The sequence below is a fragment of the Leptopilina heterotoma genome, unplaced genomic scaffold, assembly GCF_015476425.1.
Source record: "Leptopilina heterotoma isolate Lh14 unplaced genomic scaffold, ASM1547642v1 Lhet_52, whole genome shotgun sequence".
In the NCBI taxonomy this organism is placed as follows: domain Eukaryota; kingdom Metazoa; phylum Arthropoda; class Insecta; order Hymenoptera; family Figitidae; genus Leptopilina; species Leptopilina heterotoma.
Window position 1 is genome coordinate 4,709,928 of NW_025111114.1, and position 17,598 is coordinate 4,727,525.

A 17,598-nucleotide genomic window follows, 5' to 3' on the forward strand; every position below is an offset into this window, starting at 1 on the left:
TGGCGGGAAAATTAGATGCTGATAATCCTCCAATCAGAAACACGGGAAACTAGTCTTTTTCTCTAGAGACTGCAATCTGATTGGTTGGCGCTAGAAAAGGGTTCTCTCCTTCCCATCCCTGTCAGGACATTTTTAGTCAGCTGTTTATTGTATATTGGCGGGCGCCGGCCGTTCTTGTTTAATTAATTGTTTATTTTTCTAATCAGCAATGCACGCTTTTTTAAAAACCGGAAAATTGGGTCCTGGAGAGGTGAAAAAACCTTCGACATCTCGCACAAAAGAACGTGGTGGTCCATCGCCTCCTTGGGTTGAAAAATAGTAAGAGTACTTTCCTAACCTAAAAATCAAACTTTAAAACAATTAATAATTTAACACAAAATTGTTATTGAAAACTTCTGCCAGAATAAATATAAAAGTTTGAAAACGAAATATTTAATTTCAGTCGTCCTAAAACTGTAGACGACGTAGTCGAACAGGCAGAAGTCGTCCAGGTTCTTCGTCAATGTTTAGCTGGAGGTGATTTTCCAAATTTACTACTTTACGGTCCACCGGGAACGGGAAAAACGAGTACAATTTTGGCAGCTGCCCGACAACTTTTTGGCGATATGTACAAAGACAGAATTTTGGAGTTGAACGCCTCTGATGAACGTGGTATTCAAGTGATTCGCGATAAAGTCAAAACATTCGCACAACGCACAGCCAGCAGTGTAAGAAATGAGTGAGTAAAAGGGTCAGGGAAAAAATCTAAATTTTATCTGGGAATCAGGGAAAAGCAAAATTAATTTTTTGTGGCAACCCTGTTAGCGTTTTTTAAAATTAATTAAAGATTAATTTATCCTTATAATAGACAGTAAATTAAAAGCAATTTTTTTACACTTTCCAAATGCCAATGATGTTTAAGTAAAAGGTTTGAAGTTCACAATATACTCGAGATATTGAATACTTAAGATTGAAATTAACTAGTTGCTTATCAGGCAGTTAGGATGAGATTCTTAATCTGTTTATACTCAACTGGACAATAATTCCAAATTTCTACAAACATAGTGTGAAAGCAGCGAAAATTATTAACTTTCATTTCATGGAAATTTGACAAAAAAAGAAATTTTTTAAATTATAACTCAATACTACTTGATTCAAATCCTGAAAAAGTGTTTGGTACTCGTAAATTTTGATTTTATATTTAAAAATTTTCTTTTAAACTTTTAAACAAATTTCGGTCTTGAGATTCTTTTGATCAGTTAACGAACTTGTGTTAAAAAATTATAACTGAGGCAATATTTAACTATTATTATATTAATATTAATATTTAGATATCAATATTAATCCAGTATAATCCTATTTTTTATCAAAATATTTTTATTATATTATTATATTAAAAAGAAAATTGAATTTTCAGCGGAAAGGCGTGTCCACCTTTTAAAATAATAATTCTGGACGAGGCGGACAGTATGACTGTTGCTGCTCAATCGGCCCTACGTCGAACAATGGAAAAAGAATCTCACAGTACACGTTTCTGTTTGATTTGCAATTACGTTTCACGTATTATTGAACCATTAACGTCACGTTGTACAAAATTCAGATTCAAATCTTTGGGCGAGGAGAAAATTATCGAGAGATTGGAATTTATTTGCGGTGAGGAGGATTTGAAAGCTGAAAAAGCAGTTCTCGTTAAATTAGTTGAAGCTTCCGGTGGAGATTTAAGAAGGGCAATCACTTCATTGCAATCGGTTATGAGACTCAAGGGAAAGGGTGTCGATGTCACTATTGATGATGTTTTGGAAGTCACTGGAGTATGTACAAATTTTTTTTTATCGTAAATTTCTATATTTCATATATTATTTTATAAATTTCTATATTTTATATTTTATAAATTTCTATATTTTATATTCTGTAAATTTCTATATTTTATATTCTATAAATTTCTATATTTTATATTCTATAAATTTCTATATTCTTTATTCTGTAAATTTCTACATTTTATATTCTATAAATTTCTATTATTCTATATTCTATAAATTTTTATAGGTTGTTCCCGATTACTGGTTGCATGATTTAATGGAAGTCTGTAAAGATCAAAATTATACCAAAACAGAAGAGTTTATCGAAAAATTTATGATGGAAGCTTATTCAACAACTCAGGTTTGTAAAATTTTGTAAATTAAAATTTTTTTCATTTTCAAGAATTAACTTAAAAATTTAAACATTTCACTTATTAAGTACATAATATTAAATATTCTTGTTTATTATTATTCTAGAATTTTAGTAAAATTTTTCTCAAGAATTTCATTATTCTCATTCTCATAAATAATAAAATTCATTAGAGCAATTCAATTATTTTCAATACAATTTTAATAAAATTTCTCGAAAGAATACAATTATTTTTAAAAATATTAATTAAATTCGATTACTTTCAAGAATTTTAATATATATTCAATTATTATTTTCAACAATTTTTATTAAATACTTTTTAAACAATCATTATTTTCAAAATTTTTAATAAAATTCCTTCAAAAAATGCAATTATTTTCAAAAATTCGGATAAAAGTCTTCGAAAAAATTAAATTATTTTTATAAATTGTAAAATTCTTGATAAGAATTCAATTATTTTTGCAAATAATAGAATTCTTCTGAGAAATTAAATAATTTTTAATACAATTTTAATAAAAAATTTCTCTAAAGAATGCAATTATTTTTAAGAATATTAATTAAATTCGATTTTTTCAAGAATTTTGATAAAAATTCAATTAGATATTATTTTCAACAATTGAATTCTGATAAAATTCTTCGAAAAAATGCAATTATTTTTATAAATTGTAAAATTCTTGGCAAGAATTCAATTATTTTTGTAAATAATAGAATTTTTCTGAAAAATTTAATTATTTTCAATACAATTTTAATTAAATTTCTCAAAAGAATAGAATTATTTAAAAAAGACATTAATTAAGTTCGTTTATTTTCAAGAATTTTAATGTAAATTCTATTTATTTTAAAAATAATTTTGATGAAATTTTTTAAGAAAAATAATTATTTTCAACAATTTTTAATAAAATTCTTTTAAAGAATAAAATTATTTTTAAAAATTCAGATAAAATTTATGGAAACAATTCAATTATTTTTATAAATAATAAAATTCTTCTTAAAAATTCAATTATTTTCACTACAATTTTAATAAAATTTCTAAGAAAAAATTTAATTATATTCAAGATAATTTTAGTAAAATTTCTTTAACAGGTTCAATTATTTTAAAAAGATTGTAATAAAATTTTCCTAAACAATTCAATTATTCTCAAACGTTTCTAATAAAATTCTTTGTGAATTTCAGTTATTATCTTTTGAAAAAATCATTTTATTTTTAAAATTTTTAATAAAATTCATTCAAAAAATTCATATAAAATTCTTGGAAACAATTCAATTATTTTTACCAATTGTAAAATCCTTCACAAGAACTAAATTATTTTAACGAAATTCTTTTAAAAAATTGAATGATTTTCATAAGAAACGGAATTTATTTTCAAGAATTCAATTATTTTTAAATGCAATTTTAATTAAATTTCTTGGAAAAATTTAAAATATTCAAAAATTTTAATAAAATTCTTCGCACGAATTTAATTATTTTAATTAATTATTCTTCGCCTAAATTCAATTACTTTTAAAAATTTTAACACAAATTCTTCCCAAAAATTTAATTATTTTTATAATAAATAAAATTCATTGCAAAAATCTTGCCAAGAATTAAATTATTTTCAATACAATTTTAATTAAATTTTCTCGAAAGAATTCAATTTTTGAAAAATATGTTGATAAAATTCATGAAATGAATTTGATTTGAAAAAGAATTTCGATTTAAATTTTAGAAAATATTTAAAAAGAATTAAAAGAACTGCAGTTCTAGGTAATTTTTAGATTTAAATAAATTTCAAAAGCTTTTATTTATTCTCGCTAAATTTAAAATAAGAATGTTTTTTAACCAAAAATGGACTTGAAAAATTTCACAGGCTTGTAATTATGTTAATAGTTATCAAAATAATATAATTGGAAAAATTTTAAATTCTCAAAATAAGATAATTACGAAAATTTTTAATTTTTAAAAAAAATTTAATTGCGAAAATTTTAAATTATCAAAATAAGATAATTACGAAAACTTTAAATTTTTAAAAAATATTTAATTGCGAAAATTTTAAATTATCAAAATAAGATAATTACAAAAATTAAAAATAAAAAAAAAATTTAATTGCGAAAATTTTAAATTATTAAGAAAAATAATGAAAATGGTTCCCTTTTAATGTTTCAGGTGATAGATCAATTGAATGAAAGGATTATTTACTCGAATCATTTAACGGACAAACAAAAGGCCCATATTGGCGATAGACTTGGGGTAATTATAAAAATAAAATACACAAAATAAATGAAAATAACCAATAAGAATTTAAATTGTTTACTTAAAATTAAAATATCAAAATTTATACATTTCGGAAGAATTCATTTTTAAGAATTTATTTAAAAAAAAGAAAGAAGATATATATATTTTTTTTTTTTTTTGATAAATTAAGGCATTAATTTATTAATAACTGGGTAATAATGCTAATGAATTTCACGTATGTATATTGTTATCTTTTACAGGAATGTAGCTACAGATTGCTGGATGGAGGCAGCGAATATGTACAATTAATAACTTTATGCTGCGGTATTATGCAAGCATACGAAATGTCATAAAAACCGCCCACCATTTAAATTGATAATTTTTCCTTTGTACAGTTTCTAATTCAATTATATTTTCTATATTTTTTTATATATATAACGCAACGGAATAAAAAACATTTTTTCTAAAACAAAAAAAAGTTACAATCATTTGGCACAACAATGTGTGTGTGTTTTTTTTTCATTACCATTCTTCAAAGTGTATGCAAAAAAAAAAAATTTCATTCTAGAGTCATGTTCAAAATAAGCGCGTATCACGAAAAAAAAATTAAGAAAAAAAATGTCAATATTTAATTTATAAATAATTTACGCTTATTATTAACAGTCATTGAAATAAAATTGCTAATTATAATTTGCTGTTGTAGAATTGACAGCAGGGAAAATTCGTAAAAAATAATAATATTGCTTAATAAAATATTCAAATATATGAAACGTGTATATAATACAAATTTTTTTTTTGTCAATTTCATCTATCTTTTTTTCCTTTCAATTAGGTATTGTTAAAATTAGCTAAAATATGTTCCCGTTTTCCACGTGCATTGACACGTGTATTTTGAAGAAAAAAAATTGTTGAAAAGATTCTTTTCACACAATGTAAAAAAGAATTACTTACGTATCTCCAATTCGAAATACTTCTACGCAATTTACAAGGCATTCTATATTTGTGGTTTTTTTTTCTTTTGTCTTAATATGGTGGAGGTTGATGCTGATTATGATAAGGATGTTGTGGAGGTTGATTTAAATTTCGCTGAAGGTGCGCCACTAATTGGGGAGTTTGTTGTTGACCTACATTGCTACTCTGTTGTTGTTGTACTTGCTGTTGCTGTGATTGTTGATGATGTTGCATATTAACTAACATTTGTTGCTGTTGCTGTTGTTGCCGGTAGCGTTGATTCAATGCCAACTATAAATGGAAAATATTTAATTTATATTAATAATCGTTGCATTTCGATAATCTGTTCGCAGTTTGAAGTTAATTATTATTCTTTATATTTTCGAAAATTTTAATATAATTCTTCGCAACAATTCAATTCTTTTTATATAAATAATAACATTCTTTGGAAGAATTCAATTATTTTTAACAAAATTTTAATAAAATTTCATGAAAGAATTAAATTATTTTTTAAATAGTAAAATCTTTCCAAAAATTCAATTATTTTCAAAAAAATTTCACGAAAGAATTAAATTTTTTTCTTAATTCGTTATAAAATTATTCAAAAGAATTCAATTATTTTTGAAAATTTTAATGAATCCTTCGAAATAATTCAATTATTTTTATGAATAGTAAAACTCTTTGCAGGAATTCAATTATTTTCAAAACAATTTTAATTGAATTCTTTAGAAGAATTCAATTTTTCAAGAAATTTTTAATATATTTCTAATAAATTCAATTATTTTCTAAAATCTTAATAAATCTTGCGAAAGAATTCAATTATTTTTATAAATAGTAAAATTATTTGCAGGAATTCAAATATTTTCAAAACAATTTTAATTGAATTCTTCGGACGAATTAAAATATTTTTAAATATTTCCATAAAATTCAATTATTTCCTAAAATATATATGAAAATTAAATTACTTTCAATGCAACTTTTAAATATATTCATCCAAAAAATTGAAAAAATTCAATTTTTATTTAAAACTACCGAATCAAATTCTTCTGATGAATTCAATTGTTTTGAATTCATCAATTTTTCCTAAAATTTTAATAAATTTTACGATCATTTCAATTATTTTTATAAATAGTAAAATTCTTCGAAGGAATTCAATTATTCTCTTAAAATTTTTAGATACTATTTTTTTCAAGAAGAAAATTTTTTAAAAATGTAGGAAAAAAACAACTAACTACAATTTGCGTACAGATTACGAATATAACGATTATTAATATAGATTATTCATTGAAAATTAAACTCTTTTAAACAATTTTATTAGAGTTTTTGTAAATAATTATATTTCTTTAAAAGAATTTCATTAAATTTCGTAAAAATAATGTAATTTTTGAAAATAATTTTAATTGGAAATTTTGAAAATAATTTAAATTTACCAAGAATTTTATTAATTATACTTTTGAGAACAATTGAATTGTTTAGAAAAAGTTTATTACAATCTTTAAAAATAATTGAACGTGTTAGAGAAATTTTATTAAAATTATCTTGAATATAGGTAATTGAATTTTTTCCTTGACATTTTATTAAAATTGTATTGAAAATAATTGAATTTCTCAGAAGAAGTTTATTATTTACATAAATAATTGAATTCTTGCCAAAAATTTTACAATTTATAAAAAGAATTGAATTTTTTTGAAAAATTTTATCAAAATTGTTAAAAATAATTGTATTCTTATTAAAACTCTTAAAAATAATTGAATTTAAATCATATTTTTAAAAATAATTGTATTCTTTGGAGAAATTTTAATAAAATTATATTGAAAATAATTGAATTCTTCAAAACAATTTATTATTTATGAAAATATTTTAATTCTTTTGTGAAGAATTTTTATATTTATGAAAATAATTAAATTCTTGTGGAGGATTTTACAGTTCATAAAAATAATTGAATTGTTTCGAAGAATTTTATTTTAATTTTTGAAAATAATTTAATTTTTTGAAGGAATTTTATAAAAAATTTTGAAAATAATTATTTAATGTTCTTAAATTATATGTGCTAATTTTAAAAACGTTATTTAAATCTACAGAAAATTTTGTTTACACTATAACAAAAAATTCATAAGAAAATTCTGAATTTCCGTGTCTAGAAAACTTTAATAATATAATATATAATATTAAAAAGAATTAATTCTTCTTAAATTTGTCTTTGTTTGTCTTATTAACTTTGAATTCACAAGAAGAAACAAAAAAACTTTTTTTATTTCTGACAATAAAAATTTTAAAAATAATTGAATTTTATAAGAATTGCATTTACAATTTTCACAAATAATTGAATTTCAAAAGGTTTTAATTTGAAATTTTAGAAAATTTCGAATTTTGAATGAATTATTATTCATTCATAATAAAAAATGATGACATTTTTTTGAGTATCTAATCATTTTTAGAGAGAATATTTTTTAGAGTCAGGGAAAAAGTCAAAATTCTGTCTCGAAATCAGGAAAAAACAAAATCAAATTTTTGCGACAGGAGTAGATTTGTTGTAAAGTAGAAAAAGTAAAATAAATGAAAGTAAATGAAGTGATATAAAATAAATTGTAGAAACTCACTTGTTGTAGATGCTGATTCGACTGTAAGCCAACGTTAGTTGATCCAACTCCGGAAACACCAACAGCCCCAGGTTTACCTCCTGTTTGCCTATAAGGTGGTGCTGGTTGATTTTGAACATTTCCGCCCATTGAACCCATAGTATTCATTGTCACATTTGGTGTCTGGAGAAAAAAAGAAATTTTCGTCAATTAAGGAAAGTAATTTAAATAATAATAGAACTTATCGTAGTAATAGTATCTAATAATATATTTAATTTAATAATTACTTTAATTAATTATTAATTAAAATAATTAATTAAATTTAATTTAATAAAAAAATACCTAATTATATTAATTTTCTCGTCTTCTATATACCATATTTGATCATAAATAAATAAATATGTTTATACAAAATTGTTGTGCCTTATATCATACAATAATAGTATTTTTAGTATCAACAATAAATATTAATTTTAGACCAAACGACACTTTAAAAAATGTCAAAAAATAAACTCACTTGTAGGTAAGGAGGCCTCGTTGCAGTTTGTTGCATTCTTTGCTGTTGAAGATATTCCTGACCTCTTTGTGCGCCTAACATTTGTTGATTCTGGAACAGCATATTTTGTTGTTGCTGCGATATCATTCCCTGTTGCTGCTGTTGTAGAATTTGCTGTTGTTGCTGTTGTTGCTGCACTTGTTGAGGTTGTTGCTGTGGTTGTTGGGCAAGCATTTGTTGACTGCCATAGCCTCCATAGTTCTGAGCCATTCCTCCAACACCTTTAAGAATTTTTAAAAATCTCTTCTTTAATTTTATATTTAAAAACAAGTTTTCAACTATTAATAATTATAACTTTAATTAAAGGTAAAGCGAATTTGTTGATATAAATAAATAAAATACAATCCTTCCTCTATGAGGAAGCAATATTAATTGCAGGCTTCGCACTCAATAATTAGTAATCAAATTCAATTATTTTCCACATTTTTAATTAGAATTCTTCAAAAATTCGATTATTTTTAAAAATAAGTTTTGAAAGTAAAAAAATAAATATTTTTTAAATATATAATTTACTTTAATTAAATTTGACAAAATTTACTTACTTATTTTTTCACAGGAACTAAAATTTTAAATAATTTTAATTTAAGAGCTTTTTGAAATTTATCTATCTCTAAAAATTCATATTATAACGCATTTTTAATATATGTATTCAATTATAATCTAAAATTGTAACTGAAATTCATTTTCAAATCAATTTTTATTAAAAAGTTCCATAAGAATTCTCTTATTTAAGTAAAAAAATAAATAATTGACAGAATAATTGATTATTTCTTAAAATTGAATAAGAATTTTATCAAAATTTTTGAAAATAATTTATATCTTGCGAAAGATTTTATTAAAATTTGTATTGGAGTTTCCAAGAAAAAATTTATTAGTTTTAAAAATAATTGAATTCTTCCAAAGAATTTAAAGTAAATATTTTTTTTAAATAATTGATTTTTTCGAGGAATTGAAATTAATTTTTCATGAATAATTACATTTTTTAAACAATTCCTTAAAAATTATATTAAAAATAATTGAAATCCTGTGATAAATTTTATTATTTATGAAAATAATTGAATAGTTGCTAACAATTTTATTAAAATTTTCAAGAATAATTGAATTCCTGAGAAGAATTTTATTGTTTATGAAAATATAATTGAATTACTGTGAAAACTTTTATTAAAATGTTTAAAAAGAATTGAATTTCTGTGAAAAATTCTGTTATTTTTGAAAATAATTGAATTTTTCATAAGTATTTTATAAACATTGTTTTAAATAATTAATTTTTTAAAAATGTAATAAATATTATGAAAATTTTATTTTAAAATTGCATTTTTGTGAAAAATTTTATTTGTGAAAATAATTAAATTTTTCGAGGAATTCATTTAAAATTGTATTAAAAATAATTGATAAATTCGCGCGAAAATTTTTGTTTGTTTATTAAAATAAATTAATTAAATTTTTTGACTACATTCTTTGAATCTATTCAAAATAAATCAATTTTTTAAAAATTTTAATTGAAAATTTATTTTATTTATTGTAAATTTTGAAATTTATTTTTTTTATTGTAAATTTTGAAATTTATTTTTCTTATTGTCAATTTTGAAATTTATTTTTTTCAATAAATTTCTCTCAATTTTTCAAAGTAAACGTGTTTGTTAATAATTGAAATTAAAAATTTTATTAAAATTTTTAAGAAATAATTGAATTCCCGAGAAGAATTTTATTGACTAATCTTTTTTAAATCTTTTGAAAATAATGTAGTTTTTTTTTAATAATTTTATTTGAGTTTGTTTATATTATTGTAATTCAAGATTTTAATATTGTATTACAATGTAAATTATTGGAAATAATTGAATTCTTTTAAAGAATTTTATTATTGAATAATTGAATTCTTGCGAAGGATTTTATTAAATTTTTTTGGAAATAATTGAATTTTCGAATAATTTTATGAAAATTTGAAAGAATAATTAAATTATTTCAACTATTAGAAGATTTAAATTTGTGAAAATTAAAAAAATAAGAAAAAAGTAGCTTTTAGTGTCACAAATTTAAAAAAAATTATCCCAATAGTAGCTAATCGTAAAAAAAGTTGTAAATATGTTTTGGTAGATGAGTGCGAAGAGTGTAATTGGAAAGAGAAAAATTATTCCATTTGTTAAAAAGATTACAGGACAAAAAATTCAATCCAAAAAATCCAGATCGAAAAATCCATGAAAAAAAGTCCAAAGTACAAAAAATCCAAAATAAAAATGTTCAAAGTCAAAAAATCCAAAATAAATAAAAACGTCTAAAATAAATAATGAAACATGTAAAAAAGCCACGTTTTTACTTTATACTTTATTGAAGTGGGAACTTTTGGTCTTTGAAAAAAAGAAGTTTTGGAAACTTTTGGTCTTTGGAAAAAAGAAGTTTTGTAAATTTTGGTCTTTGGAAAAAAGAACTTTTGGAACTTTTGGTCTTCGGAACTTTTTTTCATTGGAACTTCTGTTTTCGAACTTTTGTCCTCCAACCAAAAAAGAATGACAAATACCTTGCTGCATTCCGGTATACATTCCTTGTTGTTGTGTCTGCTGTTGTTGGGGATTAAACATTGTCTGTTGAGGATTCATCGTCGCGGCGCTGTGCTGCGCCCTGAGTTGTTGTCTAATGAATTGCTGCCGTTGCATACCCTGAAAACCGGCAGGACCAACGGAAGGTGGATTTGGCTGTTGTTGCGCACCCATATATTGTGTCGAAGGCATTCGCAGACGGAGCATATTCGAGAGTGCTTGCTTCGATTGATTATTCATTCCCGGACGATCGTAACGTTGACCAGTGACAGCTGGTGGTAATTGTTGACCATAGCCGTATTGTTGAGGCGCCGTATGGCCCTGTTGATTGGGATACCAATTTTGCTGTGGTTGCGGTGCTTGTCCCGTGAACATTCCCTGTTGTGGCGTAACTTGTGGTTGTTGATTTCCATACGGCATTTGTGGTATTTGTGTTTGACCTTGTGGCTAAACATTAAAAAATAAATTATTTCTCGGACATTTTTTACGTTTTTTTTTTTAATTGAAATTTATTTACCTGCAATTGTTGAGGTATCGTTGCAGTTGGCGTGACAGATCCCTTGATTCTTCGATTTCTTTTCGTTTTCATGGCTTTTCCCTTCCCGACACCACCTGCAGCTGCACCAATAACACCATTTGTACTACCAATTCGTCCCGGAGAATCGATACTCATTGGTGTGTCAGCCTTACCGGATTCTGATTCCTTTTTGTCTGGTTCAAGATCCTCGGGAGGCAGTGGCGGCGGCTCCAAATAGTAACTCGACGCCCTCGTCTGACTGTGAGTGTGATAACGAAGAAGTTTGTGCGCCATCTCATAAGTCAACGGTTTCCTTTCAATTTTCACAGCTCTAAACCAAGACCAAGAGAGGGGAGCAGGATTCTTATGGCCCTCCAATAATTCCCAAGCTGATACCTTTTGCGAATCACAAACTTGCAGTCCCTAAAATGTAAAAAATTATCATTAAAATAATGCAGGGCTCGAACTAGCTCCTAAATCCCGTAAAAGTCCGTTTTTTTCAAAAAAGGTCCGTAAAGTCCGTAAAAATTGAGAAAAGACGAAAAGTTCGTAAATTGTGCGATATAATTTGGATAATTTTAGAGAAATTACAAATGATTGCAGAAATTCAATTATTTTCAAAAATAATAAAATTCTCCGCAAAAATTCAATTATCAAAAATTTTAACAAAATTTTTCCCAAGAATTGAATTATCATTTTTATAAAAAACAAAATTCTTCCTATGAATTCAATTATTATTTTCATAAATAATAAAATTCTTGTCAGAAATGCAATTATTTTCAAATACTCTAAATGAATTATTAACGAAACTGAAATTATCTTTGTAAAAATAAAATTCATCGCAGAAATTGAAATATTTCCAAAACAATTTAATAAAATCCTCCTAAAAATTTAAATATCTTTATAAGTAATCAAATTCTGGGCAAGAATTCAATTATTTTTATAAACTTTAAATATATTATTAACGAAAAAGAAAATTATTTTTGTAAAAATAAAATTCATTCCAAAAATTGAATTCTTTAAAGAAATTCAATTATTTCCAAAAATTTTAATAAAATTTTTCCCAAGAATTCAATTATCATTTATAAAAAAGTAAAATTCCTTTCAGCAATTCAATTATTTTCATAAATAATAAAATTATTGGCAAAAATACAATTATTTTCAAAAATTTTAACAAAATTCTTCTCAAATATTCATTTATTTTTATAAATAGTAAAATTCTTCGAAACAATTCAATTATTTTTATAATTATTAAAATTCTTTGCAGAAATTCCAATTTTTTTCAAGAATTCAATAATCTTCATAAATAATAAAATTTGAAATACAAATTCAATGATTTTCAAAAATTTTAATAATATTCTAAGCAATCATTAAATTATTTTAAATTTAAAATTATAAAAGTTACGAAAATTCATTGCAGAATTTCAATTAATTTTAATACAATTTTAATCGAATTCCTCGAAAAAATTCTTAAAAATTTTATTAAAATTCGTCAAAAGAATTCAATTATTCAAAAATTAATAGATAAAATTCTTTATGAAAAATCAATTTTAAAAAACGCAATTATTCAATAAATTGTTATTTTTGTATTTAAATAATTGAACTCCAGTAGAAATTTCTCATAAACATTAATTTAAAAATGGATTTCAGTTAAAATTTTAAATAATAATTGAATATTAAAAGCATTAGAGAGTAAATTTCTAGAAATAATTGAATTTTGAAAAGGTTTCAGATAAAAATCTACGAAAATTTAAATTTTTCATACTTTTTACTAACAATTCTGTGAAAATAATTTTTTTTTGAAAAACTTTAATTGCGGATTTTTTTTGAAATTATTAAAATTTTCTATTTTCTAATATTTATTTAATTGAAGAATTTACGAATACTTGAAATTTGTTAAAATATAACATTCTTCCTAGGAATACAATTATTGTCAAAAATATTCGAAACAAATTAAATTATTTTCGTAAAAAATAAAATTCATCGAAGCAATTCAATTATTTAAGAAATTATAATAAAACTCTTCCCAAGAATTCAATTTTTTTCAAAAATAAAATTTTTAACAGGAATTAAATTATTTAAAAAAAATTTAATAACATTCTTCGTCAGATTTCAATTATTTTCAATTTTTAAATGAAATATCTCGATGGAATTTAATTATTTTCAAAAAGTTTTCAAAAATTCTGAGAAATTATTTTCACAAATAAAATTCTTCACAGGAATTCAATTCTTTAAAAAATTGTTAATTAAATTTGTTGCAATAATTCACTTATTTTCATAAATAACAAAACTTATTGCAAAATTTCAATTATTTTTTAAACAATTTTAAACAAAATAATAGAAAATTGCATTTATTCTACAACTTATTATTTACAATTTGCCAAAAGAATTGTATTATTTTTTAAAATTTTGATAAAATTCTTCATAAAAATTCATTTTTAAGAAATATTCAATTATTTAATAAATTATTTATTTTTGTATTTAAATAATTAAATTCTCGAAAAAGTTTCTATATAATAAAAATTAATTAAATAAATAAATGACAAAAAAATTTTCACTTAAATTTAAAATTTCACTTAAAATTTTAAATTATAATTGAATATTAAAAGCATTATAGCTTGAATTTTTAGAAATAATTGAATTTTGAAAAGGTTTCAGATTGAAATCTTTGAAAATTTGAATTTTTCATATTTTTAACTAACAATTCTGTGGAATTAATTTTTTTTTTGAGAAACTTTAATTGCAGATTTTTTTTGAAATTATTTAAATTTTTTATTTTCTAATATATTTATTTAATCGAAAAATTTACGAATAATTGAAATTTTGTAAAATTAAATTTGTAAACAAATAAATTTGAAAATTCTTGAACAATTTTTTCAAAAATTATTAAAAATAATGGATTTATAAAAGATGTTTACACTGGAGCTTCACTTATTTTCACTAAGTCCAAACAAACTGAAAGGCAAAGTCGCACTTATTTTCACTCTGAAACGTAACATTCGAGTTGATTTGATTGGTGGATTCTTTAACATCAACCAATGAGAACGCACGGAGAACCATTTAACTGAAAATAAGTGAGACTGGAAATGGTGAAAATAAGTGAGACTGAAAATAAGTGAGACTGAAAATAAGTGAAGCTCCAGTGTAGTTAAAAACAGGAAAAAAAAGTTCAATTTTGTAAAAGTTACAAATTCAATTATTTTCCAGAGTAATAATAATAATATTCTTCGCAAAAATTAAATATTGTTCAAAAATAATAAAATTCTTCTTAGCGATCAATTATTTTCACAAATAATAAATCTCATTGCAGAATTTCAATTATTTTTAATACAACTTTAATCGAATTTCTCGAAAAATGTAATTATTCTTAAAAATTTTATTGAAATTTCGTGGAAAGAATTCAATTATTTGAAAAATTTGTTGATAACGATTCTCTATGGGAATTGAATTTTAAGAAACATTCAATTATTTATTTGCATTTTATTTGTTTTTAAATAATTTAATTCTAGTAGAGTTTTCTAATAAAAATTGATTTCGAAATTCAATTATTTCTAATAATTCATATTGCTTTTAATATTCAATTATTATCTAAAATTTTAACTGAAATTAATGTTTAAATCAATTTTTATTAGAAAATTCTACTAGAATTCAATTATTTAAATACAAAAATAAAAATAAATTGAATAATTGCATGTTTCTTAAAATTGAATTCTCACACAGAATTTAATCCCCAAATTTTTAAATAATTGAATTCTATTAACCAATTTTAATAAAATTTTTAAGAATAATTACATTTTTCGAGAAATTTGATTATAATAATTGTATTTAAAATAATTTAAATTCTAGTAGAATTTTCTAATAAAAATTAATTTAAAAATTAATTTAAAAATTAATTTCAGTTAAAATTTTAGATTATAATTGAATATTAAAAGCAATTTGAATTTTTATAAATAATTGAATTTTTGAAATTAATTTTTTTGAAAAAGTTTAATTGAATTTTTAAAATATTATTTTAAGTTTTTAGTTTCTAGTATTTATTTAATTGAAAATTTTACGAGTAATTGAAATTTCGTAAGGTATTGTAAACAAATGGATTTGAAAATAGTCAAAGAACTTTTTGGAAAATTATTAAAAATAATCGATTCAAAGAAGAATTTTAGTTAAAAATTTGTTTTAAGTAAAATGTTATATTTTTGTCAGTAATTGGTCCGTAATTTTTCATTTTTCGTCCGTAAAGTTTGTATTTTTTCATTTTTGGTCCGTAAAGTTCGTATTTTTAAATACTTTCACTGGTTCAAGTCCCGATAACACCAAATATTATTCTTTCGAAAATTCTTACCTGCTTTTTGTCGATACTATCAAATCCGGTAATTTTATTCCCCTTCGTATCCGTTAAACATCCAACCGGTTCACAAGCAATCACTTCAATTGTCAATTTTTGCAAAGGAAGTAATTGTCTAACAAATTGAATACTTTGTGAATTTCTATCACCTAATTCTTTTTTCAATTTTTTCATTAAATTCTGATAGTGTTTTTTATTTTCATCCTTCTCTGATTGTGAATCGGACACAAGAGTGGAATGTATCAAAGTCGCCAACATATCGATCACTGTGGTAAAGAGTTCGGAATTATTATTTAAATCAATCACCCCGTAACTTACCAATTGAACCAATAAAATTGCCCAATCGGTCGTGACAGTAGTGTTACGTTGAATCGTATCAAAGACACCGCCCACGAGACTAAATCTCAATTGCAATGCATCCTGTACAACTTCCCTTGTCTTCGGATCCTCGGCTCCGATATTTTTCTCCTCTTTACTTGTACTTAAAAATTGTGACAATTGCGAATGCAGGGACGTCAATAATCCCTCTCGTTGATCATCCTGACCTTTGAGGCACGTCAATACAAGAGACAAAAAAGGCTGATGATTAAAAAGCGAAGGCGACTTTGATCTTCCACGTTCTCTATTCGCCGTTTTCGACCAATTACCCGATTCTAAGACTTGACCGGCAACTTTTAAAACACGTCCTTGCACCGGACTGGGAAGTTTCGATACTAACGGCGCAACCAACCAAATTGATCCCGATTTTTTGTCCGACTTCCCCGACACATTATTCAATTGGAAGACATCAATTGCCGCTTTTGCCACCGTATCGAGCCACTGTAGCAAATCATTCGAATTTGGTGGAAATTGCTTGTACATAAGCTGCAGGTCCAACCATGACATTCTCAAACTCCATTGCTCGAGATTCTCCAAAATATTCGTAATATGCGTCTTCTGATCTAAAAATGCGTCCGACGATGTATGCGGATAGCAAATCATGTGCAAGAGTCTTTGCGCTTGTCGTGGCGTCAATACATCGTCGAGCAACATTCCCGGATGACACAATTCCTCTGGATTCTGCAGACATCTCTCCAGCACCCATTCCTGACTGCATATTTGCCGCAAAACATGTTGAGCAAAATCTGAGAGACCCTTCACGCTCTCCGCCGTTATTCCCGCGCTGCTATTCGACGATGACATTGCAATATCAAGACCAAGATCATCGCCACCACCGAGAATATCGCTGGTGCCGAGAATATGACTTATGGACAATTCACCGGGACCAGTGCCCGACACACCAACACTGCCGGGACCACCGGCTTTACCCGAGTGTGTCAATGGTACGTCGGGTTTCTTTGGCGGTTGTTTGCCAGCAGTAGCGTCACCAACAACCAAAATAGCCTTGAGCACCGCCAAAACGGGGCCAACTTTAATATTATTGTGCGCCGCTGCCAATAAATGTCGATCACAACTCAATTTTATACTGTAACCACGTGGATTTCCACTGGGCAGAGGATGTGGACTTGTACTGACCGAATATAAAGCCGGCTGTGGACATTCACTTGTTTTAAACAGTCTCAAAAGTAAATGGCATGTTAATCGCGCTCCTGCCTCAGCTTCAGTGTCCGCATCACCGCGACCCTCATTGCAGGTCTTCACCAAACACGGTAAAGCCACATGAAGCAAAAAATCTTCCAGTGAAAAACAATGTCTCGCTGAAAAATACATAAAAATATTGTTTAGAAAAAAAAACTGCTCGAAAAGAGAGAAAAATAAT

At 24.4% G+C, this 17,598-nt stretch overlaps 2 protein-coding genes across 3 annotated transcripts in view; one reads left to right on the top strand and one right to left on the bottom strand.

The window, feature by feature from the left end:
• Positions 1 to 124: 124 nt before the first annotated feature.
• Positions 125 to 4,838, top strand: LOC122508058 (replication factor C subunit 4). Its single transcript, XM_043621145.1, has 6 exons — positions 125 to 318; positions 443 to 718; positions 1,397 to 1,790; positions 2,026 to 2,139; positions 4,292 to 4,375; positions 4,621 to 4,838. The coding sequence occupies exons 1-6, from the start codon at positions 209 to 211 to the stop codon at positions 4,711 to 4,713; spliced, it is 1,071 nt and encodes a 356-aa protein (XP_043477080.1). The 5' UTR covers positions 125 to 208; the 3' UTR covers positions 4,714 to 4,838.
• Positions 4,839 to 5,218: 380 nt separating this feature from the next.
• LOC122508055 (mediator of RNA polymerase II transcription subunit 12) overlaps positions 5,219 to 17,598 on the bottom strand; it is a 29,534-nt gene continuing 17,154 nt past the window's right edge. Inside the window, exons 7-13 of one of the 2 annotated variants that reach the window (XM_043621142.1) lie at positions 15,837 to 17,536; positions 11,671 to 11,920; positions 11,498 to 11,598; positions 10,962 to 11,427; positions 8,408 to 8,667; positions 7,912 to 8,073; positions 5,219 to 5,602 (exon numbers count right to left, since the gene is read on the bottom strand). In XM_043621142.1, the coding sequence (XP_043477077.1) occupies positions 5,384 to 5,602; positions 7,912 to 8,073; positions 8,408 to 8,667; positions 10,962 to 11,427; positions 11,498 to 11,598; positions 11,671 to 11,920; positions 15,837 to 17,536 (3,158 nt within the window). In that variant the 3' untranslated portion in view covers positions 5,219 to 5,383. Of the gene's footprint in view, positions 5,603 to 7,911; positions 8,074 to 8,407; positions 8,668 to 10,961; positions 11,428 to 11,497; positions 11,921 to 15,836; positions 17,537 to 17,598 lie in introns of both variants that reach the window. The other variant, XM_043621141.1, reaches the window with a different exon arrangement.

Bases quoted from the DNA above. Each gene is read 5' to 3' on its own strand.
- LOC122508058 (XM_043621145.1), top strand. From the start codon at position 209: ATGCACGCTTTTTTAAAAACCGGAAAATTGGGTCCTGGAGAGGTGAAA. The intron at 2,140-4,291 runs GTTTGTAAAATT...TTAATGTTTCAG, and splicing joins AAGCTTATTCAACAACTCAG to GTGATAGATCAATTGAATGA. The intron at 4,376-4,620 runs GTAATTATAAAA...TATCTTTTACAG, and splicing joins ATATTGGCGATAGACTTGGG to GAATGTAGCTACAGATTGCT.